The following is an 18,920-nucleotide window of genomic DNA, read 5'->3' on the forward strand; positions in this document are numbered from 1 at the left end:
TTTGTACATTTTGACTATTGTAGGCTGATGTTTTGAATCCAAGTTTGATGTTGACAGTGATTCTGAGCGCTGGAGACATAAGAGACCTCAGGAGAAACGCTAACAAAACCATTCTGTGAACTTTTAGATGTAAATGTTGTCTGTGGAAGAATCAAGATTGAATATGTAAATGTGTGAGGATATGAATTTGCCTGCAGATTAAAAATACAGAGATAAAAGCTCATGTGAAACTTGCGCTTGGAAACATGACAAAGAAAACTGTACATGACGCACCTTTTTTACTGATAAAATTTCCCTCTTTCTCCAAAAAAACATTTCCAGAAGAATATCTACAGAAGAATGCACACATTTTGGTTTGGACTCAAAACCCTTCATAAAAAATAATAATACAAATGCAACAGTTTCATTCAAGCCTATTATATGTTAATCATATCATTACTTGTAGTCCAAGGCATCGTGGAATTAGAAAGAAACGCCATTGAACAGTGCAGGTACAAACATCCCATCAGAAGTTATTCACATTGATTGAATCACACTATAAACTCATCATACAGGTATAAATATTGCTATGGAGAAGGTCTTGTATAATCCAGTGCATAATTGGCTCTCCCCGAGTGTGGGGTCAGTGCGTCACAATTAAACAACCTTCTCGTTTGAAGTCAATGCTTGAATACTATAGCATTAGAAAACGAAGAACCGAGAGCAAGTGTCTGTTTGTCTTCACTTGAAGATCCTCCTCACACACACGAGAGATTCGCTCAGGCTTCGCTGCTGCACTCGTAGATGTTGTCTTCCATCAGAGCCACGACCTGCTCGAACTTGTGCTGTAGCTGAGTGCGTCGAGCGGTGGGGTTCGAGTCCAGCGCGCTCGCCACCTGACGCACACACACACACACACACACACATATAGCTTTAATTCAATTGATTTATTAAAGGCTTTCTGACAACGGCTTGAGGATTCAAACCTGCACGAGTCTCTCGGAGTCTTTGTTCATTCCTTTCATTAAATACATCAATACGACATTTGTAATATGCGTAAACAATAAGTAAACCTGCTAACAGGAAACATTCTCAGGAGTTTAGCTAACAAACATTCTTCCAGTAACATTAATATAACATTCATTCAAAGTTATCTGGATTTTAATAATGATCTTAAAACATTAGCCCCCCAAAAAAAGTACACATTAGGGGTGTAACAATATATCGCAATTCAAAAATGCAACAATATGTATTGTGGATAGTTCAACCAAAATTGAAATTACTGTGTGAGAAAAAAATCAAGTTTTAGTGTCAGTACTACAATAAACTACTATATATAATGTTGAATATAATGTATAATAATGCAATAGGGGAATATTTGTGGGTCCTGATAATGTCTGATGTTACCAGTGAAAGTGTCCTACATTATTTTAAATATATCTAGTCAGTGACAGAGTTCAAGCATATTCGTCTGAAATAATTCTGTATTTTCAGCTTCAGAATCATGAATATTGTTATTCTGGTGTCTCTATTGTCCTGTGCGTTGGGTTTCAGCACCAAGTCCATGACTTTTCATTTACACACACAATGTAAAACCAAATTTAACATTTTAATCAACATTAAAACATTTTTTTTAACCTTTTACCATAAAACTTGGAATATCGCAATAATATGGTGAGTTCAGTAACGAGATATATTCCCATAATGTTTGAAGAATGATACAATGGAATGTTCCATTAACCTTCACATAACCAACCGTTTTAAAAACATTTAATAAACTGGATGTTTTAAACGTTCAGAGAACATTCAGAAACAACGTTTTAACATCTTAATGGGAACGTTAACAAAATGTTCTTAGCTGTAACTGACGATTTTGTTAGCAGTGAAATCAATAAACACAGGCTCACACACGGCCGGAGATCAGGACACTCTTTAAAACTCAATAATAATAATAATAATCTTTATTTTATATAGTGCCTTTAAAAGTTGCATCTCAAAGCACTTTACATAAAAATAATAATGTTAAAAGACACAAACAACAGCCCAGGCAGTAAACACTAAGCAAGCAATAAAACAATTTAAAAGCCAATATAATAACAAACAAAATAATCACATGGATCTCATAAAAGCTACCCTAAAAAAGTAAGTTTTAAGGGACGATTTAAAAGCACCAAGGGATTCTGGATTCCTGATCTCAGAGGGCAGGGAATTCAACAATTTAGGAGCCAAAGAAGAAAAAGCCTGATCATCCATAGTTTTAGGCGTGTTGTTTGGACAGTTAAAAGACCAGCTTCAGAAGAGTGTAGAGCACGTGTAGGGGTGTATGGGATTAAAAGTTCACACAAATATTGAGGGGCCAAACCATTTAAGGCCTTATAAGTGAGCATGAGGATTTTAAAATCAATACAGAAACTAACAGGAAGCCAGTGCAATTTTTCCAGGATTGGTGTAATGTGCTGCCTGGCACTGGTCCTAGTCAGAATCCTAGCAGCTGAATTTTGTACCAACTGTAATTTACGTAGGGAAGCTTTAGAAACTCAAGCCAGCAAACCATTACAATAATCAATACGTGAAAAAACAAAAGTATTGATTAACTTTTCAGCCACAGAGAAAGTCAACATAGAACGCAATTTGGCAATGTTTCTGAGATGAAAAAATTATGCTTTGACTGTGTTACGGACATGATGGTCAAAGGTTAAATTGGCGTCAAATATCATCCCCAGATTTTTTAGTTTAGTTTGGAATTGCAAAGAAGAGTCATCCACACTTAAGGTTGTGGACTCTGCTTTATGCAACTGATGAGGTGAACCAATAAGCATCACTTCAGTCTTGTCACTGTTTAGACAGAGAAATGATCAGACATCCATTTCTTAATCTCAGTAAAACATTGAGAAAGAAAAGACACAGGCATATTGACATCAGGTTTTGAATGTATATAGATCTGAGTGTCATCGGCATAAAAGTGAAAATTAAGACCAAGTGTTCTTAAAAGTTGGCCAAATGGAAAAATGTAAATACTTAAAAGTAAAGGGCCCAAAACTGATCCCTGGGGAACACCAGATTGTACCACACCAACCTTAGACTTGCAATCACCCATCACAACAAACTGCTTGCGATCAGAGAGGTAGGACTTAAACCATTTTAATGCAGAATCAGAAACTCCAAAGACAGTCTCTAAGCGGGTGATTAAAACAGAGTGATCTATAGTGTCAAAGGCGGCACTAAGATCAAGAAGAATCAGTATAGACAGACGGCCAGAATCAGAAGCCACCAGCAAATCATTAGTAACTCTGACCAGCGCTGTCTCAGTGATGTGGAGTTTACGAAATCCAGACTGAAATGGCTCAAAAAGATCATTAGAGGAAAGATGAGAAAGTAGTTGAGAAGCCAGCGTTTGTTCAAAGATTTTGGCAAGGAATGGAAGATTAGAGATGGGACGAAAATGATTCAGATTATCAAAGTCAATATTGTTAGTTTTTGGTACGGGGGTGACCGCAGCAATTTTAAGTGCTGCTGGCACAACACCAGTGCACAGAGCGTTATTGATAATTCTCAAAACAACAGGAGAGAGGGAATCAAAACATGATTTAAAAAGGCAGGATGGTATCGGATCAACTCTTGAAGATGAGGATTTCAGTTTCAGTTCAGCAAGAACTGCAGTGTTGTAGTTCAGTCAGACTCAAGACCGTCTGCAATCAGAGACTCAGTCAAACACTCCTGAACTATAGTGTTGGACTGGAGAACTACAGCACTGCAGAACTGTGTGTGTGTGTGTGTGTGTGTGTGTGTGTGTGTGTGTGTGTGTGTGTGTGTGTGTGTGTGTGTGTGTGTGTGTGTGTGTGTGTGTGTGGGTTGTGTCTGTTTCTCATAGTACATCACACGTTGGTTTCAGTCGCTCACTTCAGTGTTTTTTAAGCTTGACATGAGCACATGTGGTGTGTGTTTTCACTTTTCAGCTGGAAGAATTTAAGTCGCATATGCAAAAAATGAAATAAATCACAGTTCTCTAACTGAGAAGCCGTCTCCTTCACACTCATGCGGTGAAACACACACTGCACATTCACACACACTCAGTGTTTGGCAAACACTCATGTGATCGCTTTCATGTCAAACGAGCAGGAACGAGCTCATCTGCACACACACTCTCACACACACTCTCACACACACACCGGGCAGTGACTCACCTGACTGCGATATTTCTTGGCGTACTTGTAGACTTCTGTTAAGGCCAGGTTGGTGTTGAACTCATTCCTGTATTTCTGCAGGCAAAAATCATTCAGAAATTCTTTGTCAGTAAACATACTTCGCACATATAACATTCATTGATATTTCTGCATTCCTCAAGTGTATAATGCAGATATGCAGGCGCAGTGGCTCTCTTCCAATAACCGCATTGTGTTTAAGATCACGATTTACTGCAAGCGAAACCGAAGAACAAACTAGTGAGACGTCGTTCAGAACAAATCCAAGCCAAAAAGAAGTTTGAACAACTTGTCAGTGATCTTTCTGGGAAAGTTTGCTCTGGTTGGTAAACACCTTCAAAATCCCAGCCCAGTCTCTGAGGTGCTGATGTAACAGTGGGTGTGTCTCTGAGGTGCTGATGTAACAGGGGGTGTGTCTCTGAGGTGCTGATGTAACAGGGGGTGTGTCTCTGAGGTGCTGATGTAACAGTGGGTGTGTCTCTGAGGTGCTGATGCAACAGTGGGTGTGTCTCTGAGGTGCTGATGTAACAGTGGGTGTGTCTCTATGGTGCTGATGTAACAGGGGGTGTGTCTCTGAGGTGCTGATGTAACAGTGGGTGTGTCTCTGAGGTGCTGATGTAACAGTGGGTGTGTCTCTGAGGTGCTGATGTAACAGTGGGTGTGTCTCTATGGTGCTGATGTAACAGGGGTTGTGTCTCTGAGGTGCTGATGTAACAGTGGGTGTGTCTCTGAGGTGCTGATGTAACAGTGGGTGTGTCTCTGAGGTGCTGATGTCACAGGGGTGTGTCTCTGAGGTGCTGATGTAACAGTGGGTGTGTCTCTGTGGTGCTGATGTTACAGTGGGTGTGTCTCTGAGGTGCTGATGTAACAGGGGGTGTGTCTCTGTGGTGCTGATGTAACAGTGGGTGTGTCTCTGTGGTGCTGATGTAACAGGGGGTGTGTCTCTGAGGTGCTGATGTAACAGTGGGTGTGTCTCTGTGTTGCCGATGTAACAAAGGGTGTGTTTCTGAGGCTCCGCCCCCTCTGAGGTGTAACAGTGGGTGTGTCTCTGTGGTGCTGATGTAACAGTGGGTGTGTCTCTGTGGTGCCGATGTAACAAAGGGTGTGTTTCTGAGGCTCCGCCCCCTCTCAGGAGTAACAGTGGGTGTATCTCTGTGGTGCTGATGTAACAAAGGGTGTGTCTCTGAGACCCCGCCCCCTCTGAGGTGTAACAGTGCGTGTGCCTCTGTAGTGCTCATGTAACAGTGGGTGTGTCTCTGTGGTGCTGATGTAAAAAAGGGTGTGTCTCTGAGGCTCCGCCCCCTCTGAGATGTAACAGTGGGTGTGTCTCTGTGGTGCTGATGTATTAGTGGGTGTGTCTCTGAGGCTCCGCCCCCTCTGAGATGTAACAGTGGGTGTCTCTGTGGTGCTGATGTTACAGTGGGTGTGTCTCTGAGGCTCCGCCCCCTCTGAGATGTAACAGTGGGTGTGTCTCTGTGGTGCTGATGTATCAGTGGGTGTGTCTCTGAGGCTCCGCACCCTCTGAGATGTAACAGTGGGTGTGTCTCTGTGGTGCTGATGTATCAGTGGGTGTGTCTCTGAGGCTCCGCCCCCTCTGAGATGTAACAGTGGGTGTATCTCTGTGGTGCTGATGTAACAGTGGGTGTGTCACTGTGGTGCTGATGTAACAAAGGGTGTGTCTTTGAGGCCCCGCCCCCTCTGAGGTACTAGGGAACTCCTCACTCACCCGCGACTCCTCGGCAAGGTGCGCGTTCATCTCCTGCTCGCTCAGCGGCGCCATCTCCTGGATCTGCCGGTAGTAGTTTTGCACTCTCTTCTTGTAGTCCGGGATCTCTTTGGCATACAGAAGCTTATTGGTGGGAGAATCCTGAAATACACACAGCAGTTGATCAGAGATCTGTTACACTGACTCGTGTGTGTGTGCGTGCGTGTGTGTGTGTGTGTGTGTGTGTATGTTTGTGTGTGTGTGTGTGTGTGTGTGTGTGTGTGTGTGTGTGTGTGTGTGTGTGTGTGTGTGTGTGTGTGTGTGTGTGTGTGTGTGTGTGTGTGTGTGTGCGTGTGTGCGTGTGTGTGTGCGCGTGTGTGTGTGTGTGATCTTACTTTGCCCAGCTGCAGGTCAGACAGTGAGCAGGCGTCGATGAAAGCCTGAGCGATGACAGACAGACATGCGTCCATGTGATCCGTCTTATCGATGTCGAACACAAACTGAGGATTCTTCAGGATATTCACCCAGAATCGCAGAGGCAAACTGAACACACACACACACACACACACACACACACACACACACACACACACACACACACACACACACACACACACACACACACAGAAAACATCAGAAAACATCAGATTTATCTGCTCATCTTCTCCAGTGTAATCAGGTATTATACAGGATGCTGCTGCTTGTGCCAATGTTGTTTGTATTAACTTGAGATAAAACTCAGTATGGTCAGCAGCGTTATTTCAGTACATTATTTATTAATATGTATTACATTTATTTATTTTAGTTAAGACCTTTTTAATGCCATGTGAGCAGGATAGATTGAGATCTATAGTCCAAATCATAAAATGATAATTTAAACAACTTAACAAATCAAATAATATAAGTATTTATACAAGGTTTTCTATTAAATGATAAACCTCACATTTCAGCCTTTAAAAATTAAAAAAAAAAGAATAAATAAAATTATTATTACTATTATTTGTATTAACTTAAAATATGATTATATTATATATGATTATGATTTAACACCATATAGTGTCATAATTCATCAACAGTAGATTTATAAGCAATGGTTTGTCATAAATCTGCAGTATTCATTGATTGTGAACCGCTTTGAAACCACACGTTTTTACTCTAAAACATTGCTCAGAATTGAAATGCCCTTATTATGCTATCTTAAAATCTCCTAATGTTGTTTTGGCGTCTCCTACACCAAGGTCAAAATTTTCTGTTTCATTTTCTCATAAATAATTAACATTGCACATCACCATTCTTCAATGATTCTCAAACACTTTGAGAGACCAATCCACTTCGAGTGTAATAAAACGAGACAATGCACATTGGCATGCGATAATTGCATCAGCTGCTCTGACTTGTGACGCAAGCGTATAATGAGCAGCAGGAGCGCCACATCTTTGCTTTCGCTTCGAAGCCGAGCGGTTGTTCTGTTCCTGCTCTGCAATCTTATCTGAGAGTGTTTTATCTTAAAAAAAGAAGAAAACGAGTCTGCTTCTTTGGGAGAATGTCTCTTCAAAGCTGGTGTTAGATTACAGTGAAAGACAGTGCCGGCTGCGATCTCACAGAGAGCAAAACAGCTGTTTTCACAGCTCAAATGTTGCGCCTTCAATGAGAATTTGAGTGCTAACATCAAGCTTGCAGTATCGTCCTGTTTCTGTAGCCGCGACCATGACCGCTGTACGCTCGGCACCAGAGAGATCAGTTTCCTGAAAGAGCATACATGATTTGACACTGCGTCTTTTTCAAGATGTCATTCAAACCGTGTGTTTCTGGATGCGGTCGTTTCCTATCCTCATTTAACGGTACAATCACTGTTTCACATGCCTGGGCTTGAAGCATGCTGAGACTGTGTTCATGGGTGGCTCATGTTCTCTCATGAGAGCATGACCACGTCAGCACGTCGTTCGTCTTGCTTTCACTGGCTTGAGCAATCAGCGTGCTGTGTGCCATGGAGTTTGACGGCCACGATAACGGTCTCACATGCCTGGCAGCTTCCGGATAGCATTGCTGGTCCTTCTCATGAGGGACCTAGCATTTTATTCGGTGCTCCAAGGGAGGATCAGATGTTGATCGCTACATCGGAGAGAGGGTTGTTACGCTCTAGAAATGAAGATGATGCTGAGCTTCCCACTATAATGTTGTGTGCTCATGCTTAGACTTGACAGCCATGCTTTCACGGGCTACTCTGGGGGCGCAGTGCGACACGTAATCACCTTGCCCTTTCCCCATGCCTTCCCGTATGTGTGTGAAAAACGTTGGCAGTATGTAAGCATATTAGCACCAATATGGCAAGCCAAAAATGCCTAAATCCGCAGAAAAAGTTTTCCCTCTCTCACTACCCTCAATGATAGGGCAGATGTGCTACTGCAGACCGCCTCTTCCCTGCATGTGATGGCCACCCTGCAAGTACAGAGGAAGGCCGAAACACTCATAATGCACGAGGGTAGTTCTGAGTTGGGGTTGAGCTGCGCATGGTGACTAACCATGATTAGAGTCACAGCAATGGACCTCGGCCAGACGATGTCCACCCTGGTGGTCCAGAAGCGCCCCATGGCTCAACCTTGCAGAGGTGGGAGACATCACCAAAGTTCGCTTTCTCGAAAATCCCATCTCATGAGTTGGCCTTTCGGCGACACTGTGGAAGACTGTGCTTCAGTAAGAGCAGCTTCTCTATCTATGGGTCCCAAGAGGGCCAGACTGGCGATGTGCGACCCTGCAAAGCCTTGCCACCCTCAGCCCCCTCTTGTATCACCAGCCGGCAGCTAGGGGCGGTTCGAGGACCCGACTATGCCTTCTCACGCACCCTCTGCTGGCCTGTGAAGACAGGAGCTGTCTTCCACCTCGCTGCCCCACCAAAGTTCAGGGGTGTTCGTTTAACTTCGGTGTTGAGGGAACTTGCCCGTCATGCGCGCGGGGATCGCAGTCCTACTGACAAAGGATCCGATAGAGCCAGCCTATATGAAGACCGGCTTCTACAGCCCATACTTTATTGTACCCAAGAAAGGCTGTGGGTTACGGCCAATCTTGGACCTGCGAGTCTTGAATCGGCCCCTTTACAAGTTTCCTTCAAGATACTAACGCAGAAACGCATTTTCGATGGCATCCGTCCCTGAGATTGGTTTGCAGAGATCGACCTGAAGGACGCATACTTTTATGTCTTCACCCTCCCGCAACGCAGATCATTCCTACGCTTCTGTTCTGTTCGAGCATATCAGTACAAAGTCCTACCCTTCGGGCTATCACTGTTGCCCCGCGTCTTTACGAAGGTCGCGGAGCATTGGGACCATTGGTCCCATAAGAGAGCATGGTGTCGTATGCTCAACTATCTCAACGACTGACTGATACTAGCGCAGTCTCGGGAGCAGTTGTGCGAGCACAGGGACATGGTGCTCAGGCATTTCAGCCAGTTGGGGTCAACTGGGAAAAGAAAAAACTCACAGAGGATCTCTTTTCAAGGTATGGAGCTGGACTCGATCCACCAGATTTCACAGAGGAACGTGTCCGGTCAGTGCTAAACTGCTTAAATACTGTCAAGAGCAGAACAGTGGTCACACTGAAACCTTTTCAGAGGCTCATGGGGCATATGGCATCCGCAGCCGCATTAAAACCACTGGGTTTGTTTCATTTGAGACCGCTTTAGCACTGGCTTCAGACCCTTTGTTTCTCCGTGCCGGAGTGTCCCTAGAACAAGTGTCTATCCACAGATGCCTCCAATACCGGCTTGGGGGCCACGTACAACGGGCATGCAGTAGCAGGGATCTGAAAGGGCCCCCAACTGCATTGGCACATCATAACTGCCTCGAATTGCTACCAGTACAACTTGCTCTGAGTTGCCTCGAAACGCTGCTGGTCAGCAAGCATGTCCTGGTCCATACGGCCAACACTGTGACCGTTGCGTACATCAACCATCAAGGAGGTCTATGCTTCCCTCGCATGTTGCAACTCACCTGCCGTCTCCTCCTATGGAGTCAGAAGCATCTGAGGTCACTTCGTGCCACTTATATCCCCGGTATTCTCAATTGTGCCACCGAAAAGCTCTCACGACAGCCTGTGGCCCAGGGAGAGTGGAGACTCCATCCCCAGGTGGTCCAGCTGATCTGGGACCACTTCGAAGCTGCACAGATAGATCTGTTTGCCTCTCCGGACACGTCCCATTGCCAGTTGTTTCACTCCCTGACCGAGGGGACCCTCGGCACAGATGCACTGGCACACAGCTGGCCCCGGGGCCTGTGCATGTATGCGTTTCCCCATTGAGCCTTCTTGCACAGACACTGTGCAAAGTCAGGGAGGACGAGGAGGAGGTCTTGCTAGTTGCCCCTTATTGGCCCAACCGGACCTGGTTCCCCCGAACTGATGCTCCTCTAAATAGCCCCTCCTTGGCCCATTCCTCTCAGGGAGGACCTCTACGTGCACCTCACAGTGCAGTGTGATTCGAATTACAGACGACTCGTTCTCAGTCGATTCTTTCTTTTGGGAGACAATAACTTTATTTATTGTGCACTTTTGACTTTATAACTTTCTAGATCGATTCCATTCACAAACAGCTTTATTACACAGTGCATGAAAGGGAATATATTTAAAAAACCATAATAGGATCACCTTAAATCATTGCGTTTTGAAGTTTAATTTTCTCTTTTTTTTAAGAGTTTAAAGATCTCTTGAAGTGATAATTAACTTTTCTTATACCATTTAAGACTTTGTAAGGAGCCTGAATGAAAGAAGCACTGGTCTCAAATACCCGGATGAGCCTCATTATACAGTGCGGCTTTTGACGAATAACTGACCTCAGACCATCGTGACGGACCAATCAGAATCAAGCATTTAGAAGAGAGTGTAATAACAATACCTGTTAGTCTTCCAGATGTGTAATGTGTCCGGATCGGTTATGCCGCGCTTGTCTGCCTGTTCCTCCAGAAAGTCGAAGAAGTATTTGATAGCAAACGGTGGATTTTCCAGAGGAATGCTGAGGATGGCTTGGAAGAGATCATCCAAGAACTTCTGCAGTGTTCCCTGAAACACACACATTCACACTCATATTAGTCTTCATATATAGCACTCTCTGATGGGATTGAGTTTCACCTCAAGGTCTACAGTCCACATCTCTCTGCAACTGTCCCTTTAAAACATACTGTATGTTAATGAGCTCATGGTTGTGACACCATAAACATCGGTGGTCATCATGTGTTCATGAAGGACACTTTCATAGACTTTTAACACCATCATCCCTCGCTTCTGTCTGTTTCTTATGGAATATGGCAGTGTTTATTATAAATGATTATCTTTATTGTCTTAATATTCTTGAATCAGAATAACTTCAGGTCAGTAGTGTATTTTCCACTGATGGAACAGTATGTGAGTGTCACGCCTCATCTTTGGCTGCTTTGGTTGTGTGTGTGAGTTTATCCACTACCTTAGTGGAGAGCAGGCGTGTGAGGTAGATCTCCGGCAACACCTTCTTCCTCTGACTGTGTCTGTGAGTCTTTCTGTTCTCGCCCAGATCATCATGTGGAAGAACCTGCCGTCAAACACACACACAGCAGAGTTAAACCATCCATCAAACACAGCAGCGTTTAACCATCAGGTCAGAGCATGGAATGCAAGGAATGCTTCAGTACACATAGAAAACCTAAAAAAATTCAAACTAACATTGTTAAACTTTTCCAAAAAATAATTTTATAATGTCTACCAGCCCTATCATACACCAGGTGCAATGCAGCTCCAGGCGCGACTTGAGTGTGTTTTGCTAGTTTTAGCCTGACGCAGTTTTCATCTTCATGTCCTTCGCCACGTTGTTTAAATAGCAAATGCATTTGTGCCCATCTGTGGCCCATGGGCTGCTGGTCTGAGAACCAGGTGTGTGTTCAGGAGCATTGTTGAAGCGTTGCTATTTTGAGGAAATGGAAGCCTTAGCGTTAAGTTCTGCGAGGAAGGCTCAATTGCTGCGTCACTTATTACCTTCTCATCTATCCAAAAATGTTTAATACTTACACATGTTTGAGTTCGCAGATGCTGACGCTTTCATTGACCCTCCATCCTCCCCACCACCTCCAAGATGGTTCCTTCCCCTCCATCCTCCCCACCACCACCAGGATGGTCCCTTCCTATACCACCCAGGGGGTCGGCTGCGCCCCTGCCTTCGGACCGGAGTCCGGACCCTCGGATTGCGAGCTATGGATGGGGCCTAGGCCAAAGAACTTTATTGCTAGCTGGGCTATCAATAAATGTATTTATTGTTACAGTATTTATTCTCCCGAGTCTTTCTGGTAGAACTGAAATACACTGATCAACTAATCAACTGAAACCTGGTCTAAAAAATTTTTTTTTTTTGTTATTTAAAAAGCGCATTAGTAATGTGCACCTATAGGCGGGTCCAGAACACGCTACACTTTGTCCAGTAGAGGATCTGCTTGCGCTTTAACCATGTCACAAACGCAACTGGCTTTAAAGGGGAATGGGAGATGAGACTCTAATTGTTTATTTCGCGTTACGCCCAAAACACACCCATTTCTTATTAAAGGGGAAATATCATGAAAATCTGACTTTCTCCATGTTTAAGTGCTATAATCGGGTACTCGCTGCTTCTACCAACCCAGAAAACGTGAAAAGTGAAACCCAGTAACTTTGTTTTGGAAAGCCTTTCTCTGCAAGCATGTCAAAAAGTAAGCCGATCAGATTTCGCTCTCTTTCTGACGTATGAAGAGGATCTTAATCTGCACGTTTACAATATTACCGGCACTTAATCTGCATGTTTATAATATTACCGGCCCTTAATCTGCACGTTTACACACACCAGTCGACATCTGGTTTCTCGAGCGACAACAGTGACCAGTTCTAACGCAACGGCAGAAGATCCAGCCAAGCCTGAAACTGTTCTGTCGTTGAGCACAGACGAGCACTGAACACTATTGACCAGAACATGTCACCGCTGTCTTATAAACACCTCAGGAACTGTGTACACTTGTGTAGAAGTTCAACATGATGATGAGATGATCAATGTAACTCTACAACAACAAAATCAATGTCTCCACTAACGTTCAGAAACTCTTCCTGAGTCTCTCCGTAAGGCTGCACTCGCTACTGGTTATTCTGGGATTCTGGATGAGTGAGATTGGCCTGTTTTGTTATTGCTGGAGTAATAATCTGGCACAGTGACGATCATAACAGACAGAAATATTGTGTAGTCAGAACCCGGCAGTCCATTCTCCAGGAAATGCTTGGTTTTTTTCCACATTTACTGTGTAACAGATATTCTTCGCTCAGATGTGAAAGAGTGAGACGCTGAAGGTCGAATCTCACAGTGTAAATACGAGATGTGAACGGTCGGATTTTGCTGTTATGAAAGAATTACTCAAGCCTTTCCAATAAAACAACAGCATTCATACACTGCGTCAGATCACACACACTCTCTGTCACACAGGTAATCAGGAAGAAATGTAAGTTTCTCAAGGGTGAATAAAGTTTGATAACTTTTAAATCTTTGATATGGCTGCTTGTGGTTTTAAGGGTCTGATCACAAAACTCACAGCTCTTACTGTGACAGAAACTATAGGTCTATGTCACACTTCCTGCTTCCGGAACGCGGAGTAGGGATACAGAACTTCTGGTCAACAGTATTTCTCGATAAGGATTTAGATTATCAGCCATAATGTCTTAACCATCCGAGGTAGACTGACCACGAGCTATGAGGTTGTGAAACGAAGGGTTTTGCTCCTGTAGAAGCTATAAGTTCGTATGAAATCAACCTTGTTTTTGAGAAAAACATGTTTTATCCGCGATCTTATGAAAAAAAACTACACTACCCACAATCCTAAGCGTAGCAGCAACATCTGCTTTCATTTTGAAAAGGAGAGCATCTAACGTTACGTCTAGGAAAGGGGTCGGAATAGACTTAAAGCCAATACTATACCAACCTGGTTTCCCTGGAATAACTGGGGGGATAATCAGCCCCGTCGTCGGTCAGTTTTTGACCGTGTTAGGCAGGTTGCGGAGAGATTTGGTCCAGCGGTATCTATCGGACTCCGCCATTGTAAAAAGCTAACCGGAAGGCCGTATCCCTACTAAAAGACGTACTTCCGGTCTTCAATTTTTTCGTGACATAGGCCTATACTCAGATAGAGAAACGCATAAAAAGTGAGTGTGTAATTGCATCAGTTGAGATGTAAAACTATAATTCAGCAGCTCTTTTACATCAGATGGACAAATATACAGATAACGTGATGCTGACAGTCTAAACTGTGGCATGTGGAATGAACAGTCGTAGTCCAGTGAGAGTTGGCTGTGTTGTTGAGTTTATGAGAGCTTATACGTTATACACGAGCAGGACGAGGCCGGCGGGATTACTGATGCTCTTCCCATAACATCTGAACTGCGTTACACTGATTCTCATTACTGTGTAAGTCCTGACCCCGTTCGAGAACTGCATTTCTGAACATGACATCATCTGTTACACAATAGCTTAAGAAACGACTGATAAAGTAAAACACTTCTTGATTATTAGTATGAGCAGAAGAGATTTAGAGACGTCCAGCTCACTCACCAGATGAACGTACTTCTCTGTGTCCAGATCTTTAACTGTGAATCAACAGAAACACGTGAGTCCATAACTGAGTAGTGTGTGTGTGAGTATGGTGCACATGTAAAGGCCCCGATACACTGCTGTGATGTCATATCGAATAAAACCAGGACAGAACGAATTCGGTTGGTGTTCTAGAGTTTGAAACAGCAAAAGAGAACTTTCTGGAAAAGATCCACCTCTTCTACTCCCATTGGTCGGTGTGGTGATGATGTAATAGGTGGGTGTGGCTCTGAGGCTCCGCCTTCTTTGAGGTGTTTTTCTTCTGTTCAGTTGCGAGTGAAAACATGAACACACTGAGAGACTCTTTACAGTAGAGACTGAAGCTGTTTAATACTGTAAAGCAATCTATTGTATAAAGTGCTGTATAAATAAATGTGACGTGACATTCTCATTTCTGTAGTGTGTTTATTCTGTCACTGAGAGGAAAGTGCAGCACATATTCACATATGCATCTAAAGTGGATGCCGTCATGATCTCCAATAACAGTATATCACTGCAAACGTGTTTTGCGAGTGTATCGGGCCTTCAGGTGTGTGAGGTGTGTTGCTGTACCTCTGCCCAGTGTGTTCTCTCTCGTGTCTTTCATGCTCATGGCCAGTGACGCCCCATCTGGGATCTGCAACACACAGGTCAGAGGTCATTAGAATGATGCATACAGTACAGAACACTTCATGGAGGAGCAGATGTAAACTGGAGAAATTATGTGATTTTCAAATCCTGTCCAAATCCAGTTTTCATATGTTAGCATATACCAGGGGTCTCCAACACATCGCTCGCGAGCTACCAGTGTTGTGGCCTGATTGGACTAGCTCGCCAAGGGGCCGTTCACATATCGTGTCTTTTGCGCGCTCAAGTTCGTTATTTCAAATGTAGGAAAGTCATAATTGAAGCGACGCGCTCATTTTTTCCAGGCGCAGTGAGATGAAAAATTCATTAGCTACTAAAACTTCTTTGTCTTTGTGGAGAGCGCAGTGCATGGTTGCATAGCAACGACAGACGCCACGGGAAAATCGGACCAAATTTTGCTATTAATAATAAAAGATAGCTAATGTGCATTGTAAATTTCAGTAATTTATCTTTACGACTCATTTTTTTATATAAAAAAATATGCCAGGTTTCTTTTTATAAATCTTTTTTTGTCAAAACTTTATTTGAACTTGTAGGCTACATACTAGTAGATAACATGTCGCAAGACACTCCTTTAAAATCTGGCCATCATTTTTAATGTTGTTATTTTAACGTGATTCAAAACAAAAAGTGCATGTTAATGCTAATTATATCTGTTATTTGCTGGTTTTCGACATCAAACTTGGTGAATTTATTTTATTGTGTAGTATTAGTACTTTTTGAACCGGATTCTGTGATAACTTTGATAATTTTGGTCACTATAATCATGAAATGAAATTTTCATGCCATTTCATCTCTAGTTAAGATGCACTATAAAATCAACAAAAAATGTGTTTTTACATTATAATATGCAAAGTACAAAGGATTTAAGGGATCTTCTTTAAAAAAATGAATCTCTGATTCTGTTCTTTTCTCTGACATTTAAGGGTGACATAGCCTATATAGGCCTACAAAAACTATTTTAGGTTTAAAACAGTTTAGATTGTTGTTAATATGAGAGTTATGAGACATTTTTTAAGAGATTTAAGTATTGTATATACCTCTCACTCACTCCACACCTCAACTCACACTCACTCACACTCACTCCACACTCACCACCCCCACACCCCTCACTCTCTCTCCACTCACTCCACTCTCACCACTCATCTCACTCCCATTCCCCTCCTCCCATCTCACTCACTCTCCTCCACTCTCACACTCACTCCTCACACCACCTCACCCTCACTCACCTCACTCCTCACCCCACTCTCTCTCACTCTCACTCACTCTCTCACACCACTCACTCTCACTACTCACCTCACTCTCTCACTCCTCTCACTCACACTCACTCTCACTCACTCTCACACACTCTCACCACTCTCACTCACTCTCCTCACTCACTCTCTCCCTCTCTCACTCTCACTCTCTCTCACTCTCACTCACTCTCACACTCTCACTCACTCTCACTCTCACTCTCTCTCTCTCACTCACTCTCACTCTCACTCTCACTCTCTCTAAATCTCACTCACTCTCACTCTCTCTCACTCACTCTCACTCTCTCTCACTCTCACTCACTCTCACTCTCACTCTCACTCTCTCTCAATCTCACTCACTCTCAATCTCACTCACTCTCACTCTCTCTCAATCTCACTCACTCTCACTCTCTCTCACTCTCTCTCACTCTCACTCACTCTCTCTCTCTCTCTCACTCTCTGTCACTCTCACTCACTCTCACTCTCTCTCTCACTCACTCTCACTCACTCTCTCTCACTCACTCTCACTCTCTCTCTCTCTCTCACTCTCACTCTCACTCTCTGTCACTCTCACTCACTCTCAATTTCACTCACTCTCACTCTCTCTCTCACTCACTCTCACTCTCACTCTCTCTCACTCTCTCTCAATCTCACTCACTCTCACTCTCTCTCAGTCACTCTCTCTCTCACTCTCTCTCTCTCTCACTCTCTCTCTCACTCTCTCTCAATCTCACTCACTCTCTCTCTCTCACTCTTACTCTCTATCTCTCTCTCTCACTCTCACTCTCTCTCTCTCTCTCTCTCTCTCTCACACACACACACACACACACCTGATAGTGGGAAACGGTATTGAGTTTTTTCCTGCCGTCCTCCATGACAGATGTGTCGTCCAGATCCTGCAGGATTCTGGTTCTGGATCCCTCGGGAAACCACTCTGACCCAACAGAGAGAGAGAGAGAGAAAGAGAGAGAGAGAGAGAAATGATGAATAATACTTCACTCACTCGAAACTAAAAACTAATACAACAGCTACATGCATTTATCAGATTTATGGCATTAATGAGCGGATGATTAGAGATAACGAGAGGATGATCAGAGATAACGAGTGGATGATCAGAGATAACGAGTGGATGATCAGAGATAACGAGTGGATGATTAGAGATAACGAGTGGATGATTAGAGATAACGAGTGGATGATTAGAGATAACGAGTGGATGATCAGAGATAACGAGTGGATGATTAGAGATAACGAGTGGATGATTAGAGATAACGAGTGGATGATTAGAGATAACGATTGGATGATTAGACATAACGAGTGGATGATTAGAGATAACGAGTGGATGATCAGAGATAACGAGTGGATGATTAGAGATAACGAGTGGATGATCAGAGATAACAAGTAGATGATTAGAGATAACGAGTGGATGATTAGAGATAACGAGTGGATGATCAGAGATAACGAGTGGATGATTAGAGATAAAGAGTGGATGATTAGAGATAACGATTGGATGATTAGAGATAACGAGTGGATGATTAGAGATAACGAGTGGATGATCAGAGATAACGAGTGGATGATCAGAGATAACGAGTGGATGATCAGAGATAACGAGTGGATGATTAGAGATAACGAGTGGATGATTAGAGATAACGAGTGGATGATTAGAGATAACGATTGGATGATTAGACATAACGATTGGATGATTAGAGATAACGAGTGGATGATTAGAGATAACAAGTGGATCATTAGAGATAACGAGTGGATGATTAGAGATAACGAGTGGATGATCAGAGATAACGAGTGGATGATTAGAGATAACGAGTGGATGATCAGAGATAACGAGTGGATGATCAGAGATAACGAGTGGATGATTAGAGATAACGAGTGGATGATCAGAGATAACGAGTGGATGATTAGAGATAACGATTGGATGATTAGACATAACGAGTGGATGATTAGAGATAACAAGTGGATGATTAGAGATAACGAGTGGATGATTAGAGATAACGATTGGATGATTAGAGATAACGAGTGGATGATTAGAGATAACGAGTGGATGATTAGAGATAACGAGTGGATGATTAGAGATAACGAGTGGATGATTAGAGATAACGAGTGGATGATCAGAGATAACGAGTGGATGATCAGAGATAACGAGTGGATGATTAGAGATAACGAGTGGATGATTAGAGACAACGATTGGATGATTAGACATAACGAGTGGATGATCAGAGATAACGAGTGGATGATTAGAGACAACGAGTGGATGATTAGACATAACGAGTGGATGATCAGAGAATAACGAGTGGATGATCAGAGATAACGAGTGGATGATTAGAGATAACGAGTGGATGATTAGAGATAACAAGTGTATGATTAGAGATAACGAGTGGATGATTAGAGATAACGAGTGGATGATTAGAGATAACGAGTGGATGATCAGAGATAACAAGCGGATGATCAGAGATAACGAGCGGATGATTAGAGATAACGAGTGGATGATCAGATATAACGATTGGATGATTAGAGATAACGATTGGATGATTAGAGATAACGAGTGGATG

General features: G+C 43.2%; 1 protein-coding gene across 1 annotated transcript in view; it reads right to left on the reverse strand.

Annotated features, from left to right (window-relative positions):
• Positions 1-259: 259 nt before the first annotated feature.
• Positions 260-18,920, reverse strand: part of plxnd1 (plexin D1) — an 87,298-nt gene continuing 68,637 nt past the window's right edge. The window contains exons 28-36 of the mRNA XM_077217600.1: positions 17,190-17,293; positions 15,053-15,116; positions 14,462-14,496; positions 11,336-11,440; positions 10,772-10,935; positions 6,282-6,429; positions 5,908-6,048; positions 4,164-4,238; positions 260-875 (exon numbers count right to left, since the gene is read on the reverse strand). Coding sequence (XP_077073715.1) covers positions 759-875; positions 4,164-4,238; positions 5,908-6,048; positions 6,282-6,429; positions 10,772-10,935; positions 11,336-11,440; positions 14,462-14,496; positions 15,053-15,116; positions 17,190-17,293 — 953 coding nt within the window. The 3' untranslated portion in view covers positions 260-758. The remainder of the gene's footprint in view (positions 876-4,163; positions 4,239-5,907; positions 6,049-6,281; positions 6,430-10,771; positions 10,936-11,335; positions 11,441-14,461; positions 14,497-15,052; positions 15,117-17,189; positions 17,294-18,920) is intronic.

The sequence above is a fragment of the Siphateles boraxobius genome, unplaced genomic scaffold (genome assembly GCF_051911475.1).
Source record: "Siphateles boraxobius isolate OS27281-9 unplaced genomic scaffold, OSU_SipBor_1 75, whole genome shotgun sequence".
Classification (NCBI taxonomy): Eukaryota; Metazoa; Chordata; class Actinopteri; order Cypriniformes; family Leuciscidae; genus Siphateles; species Siphateles boraxobius.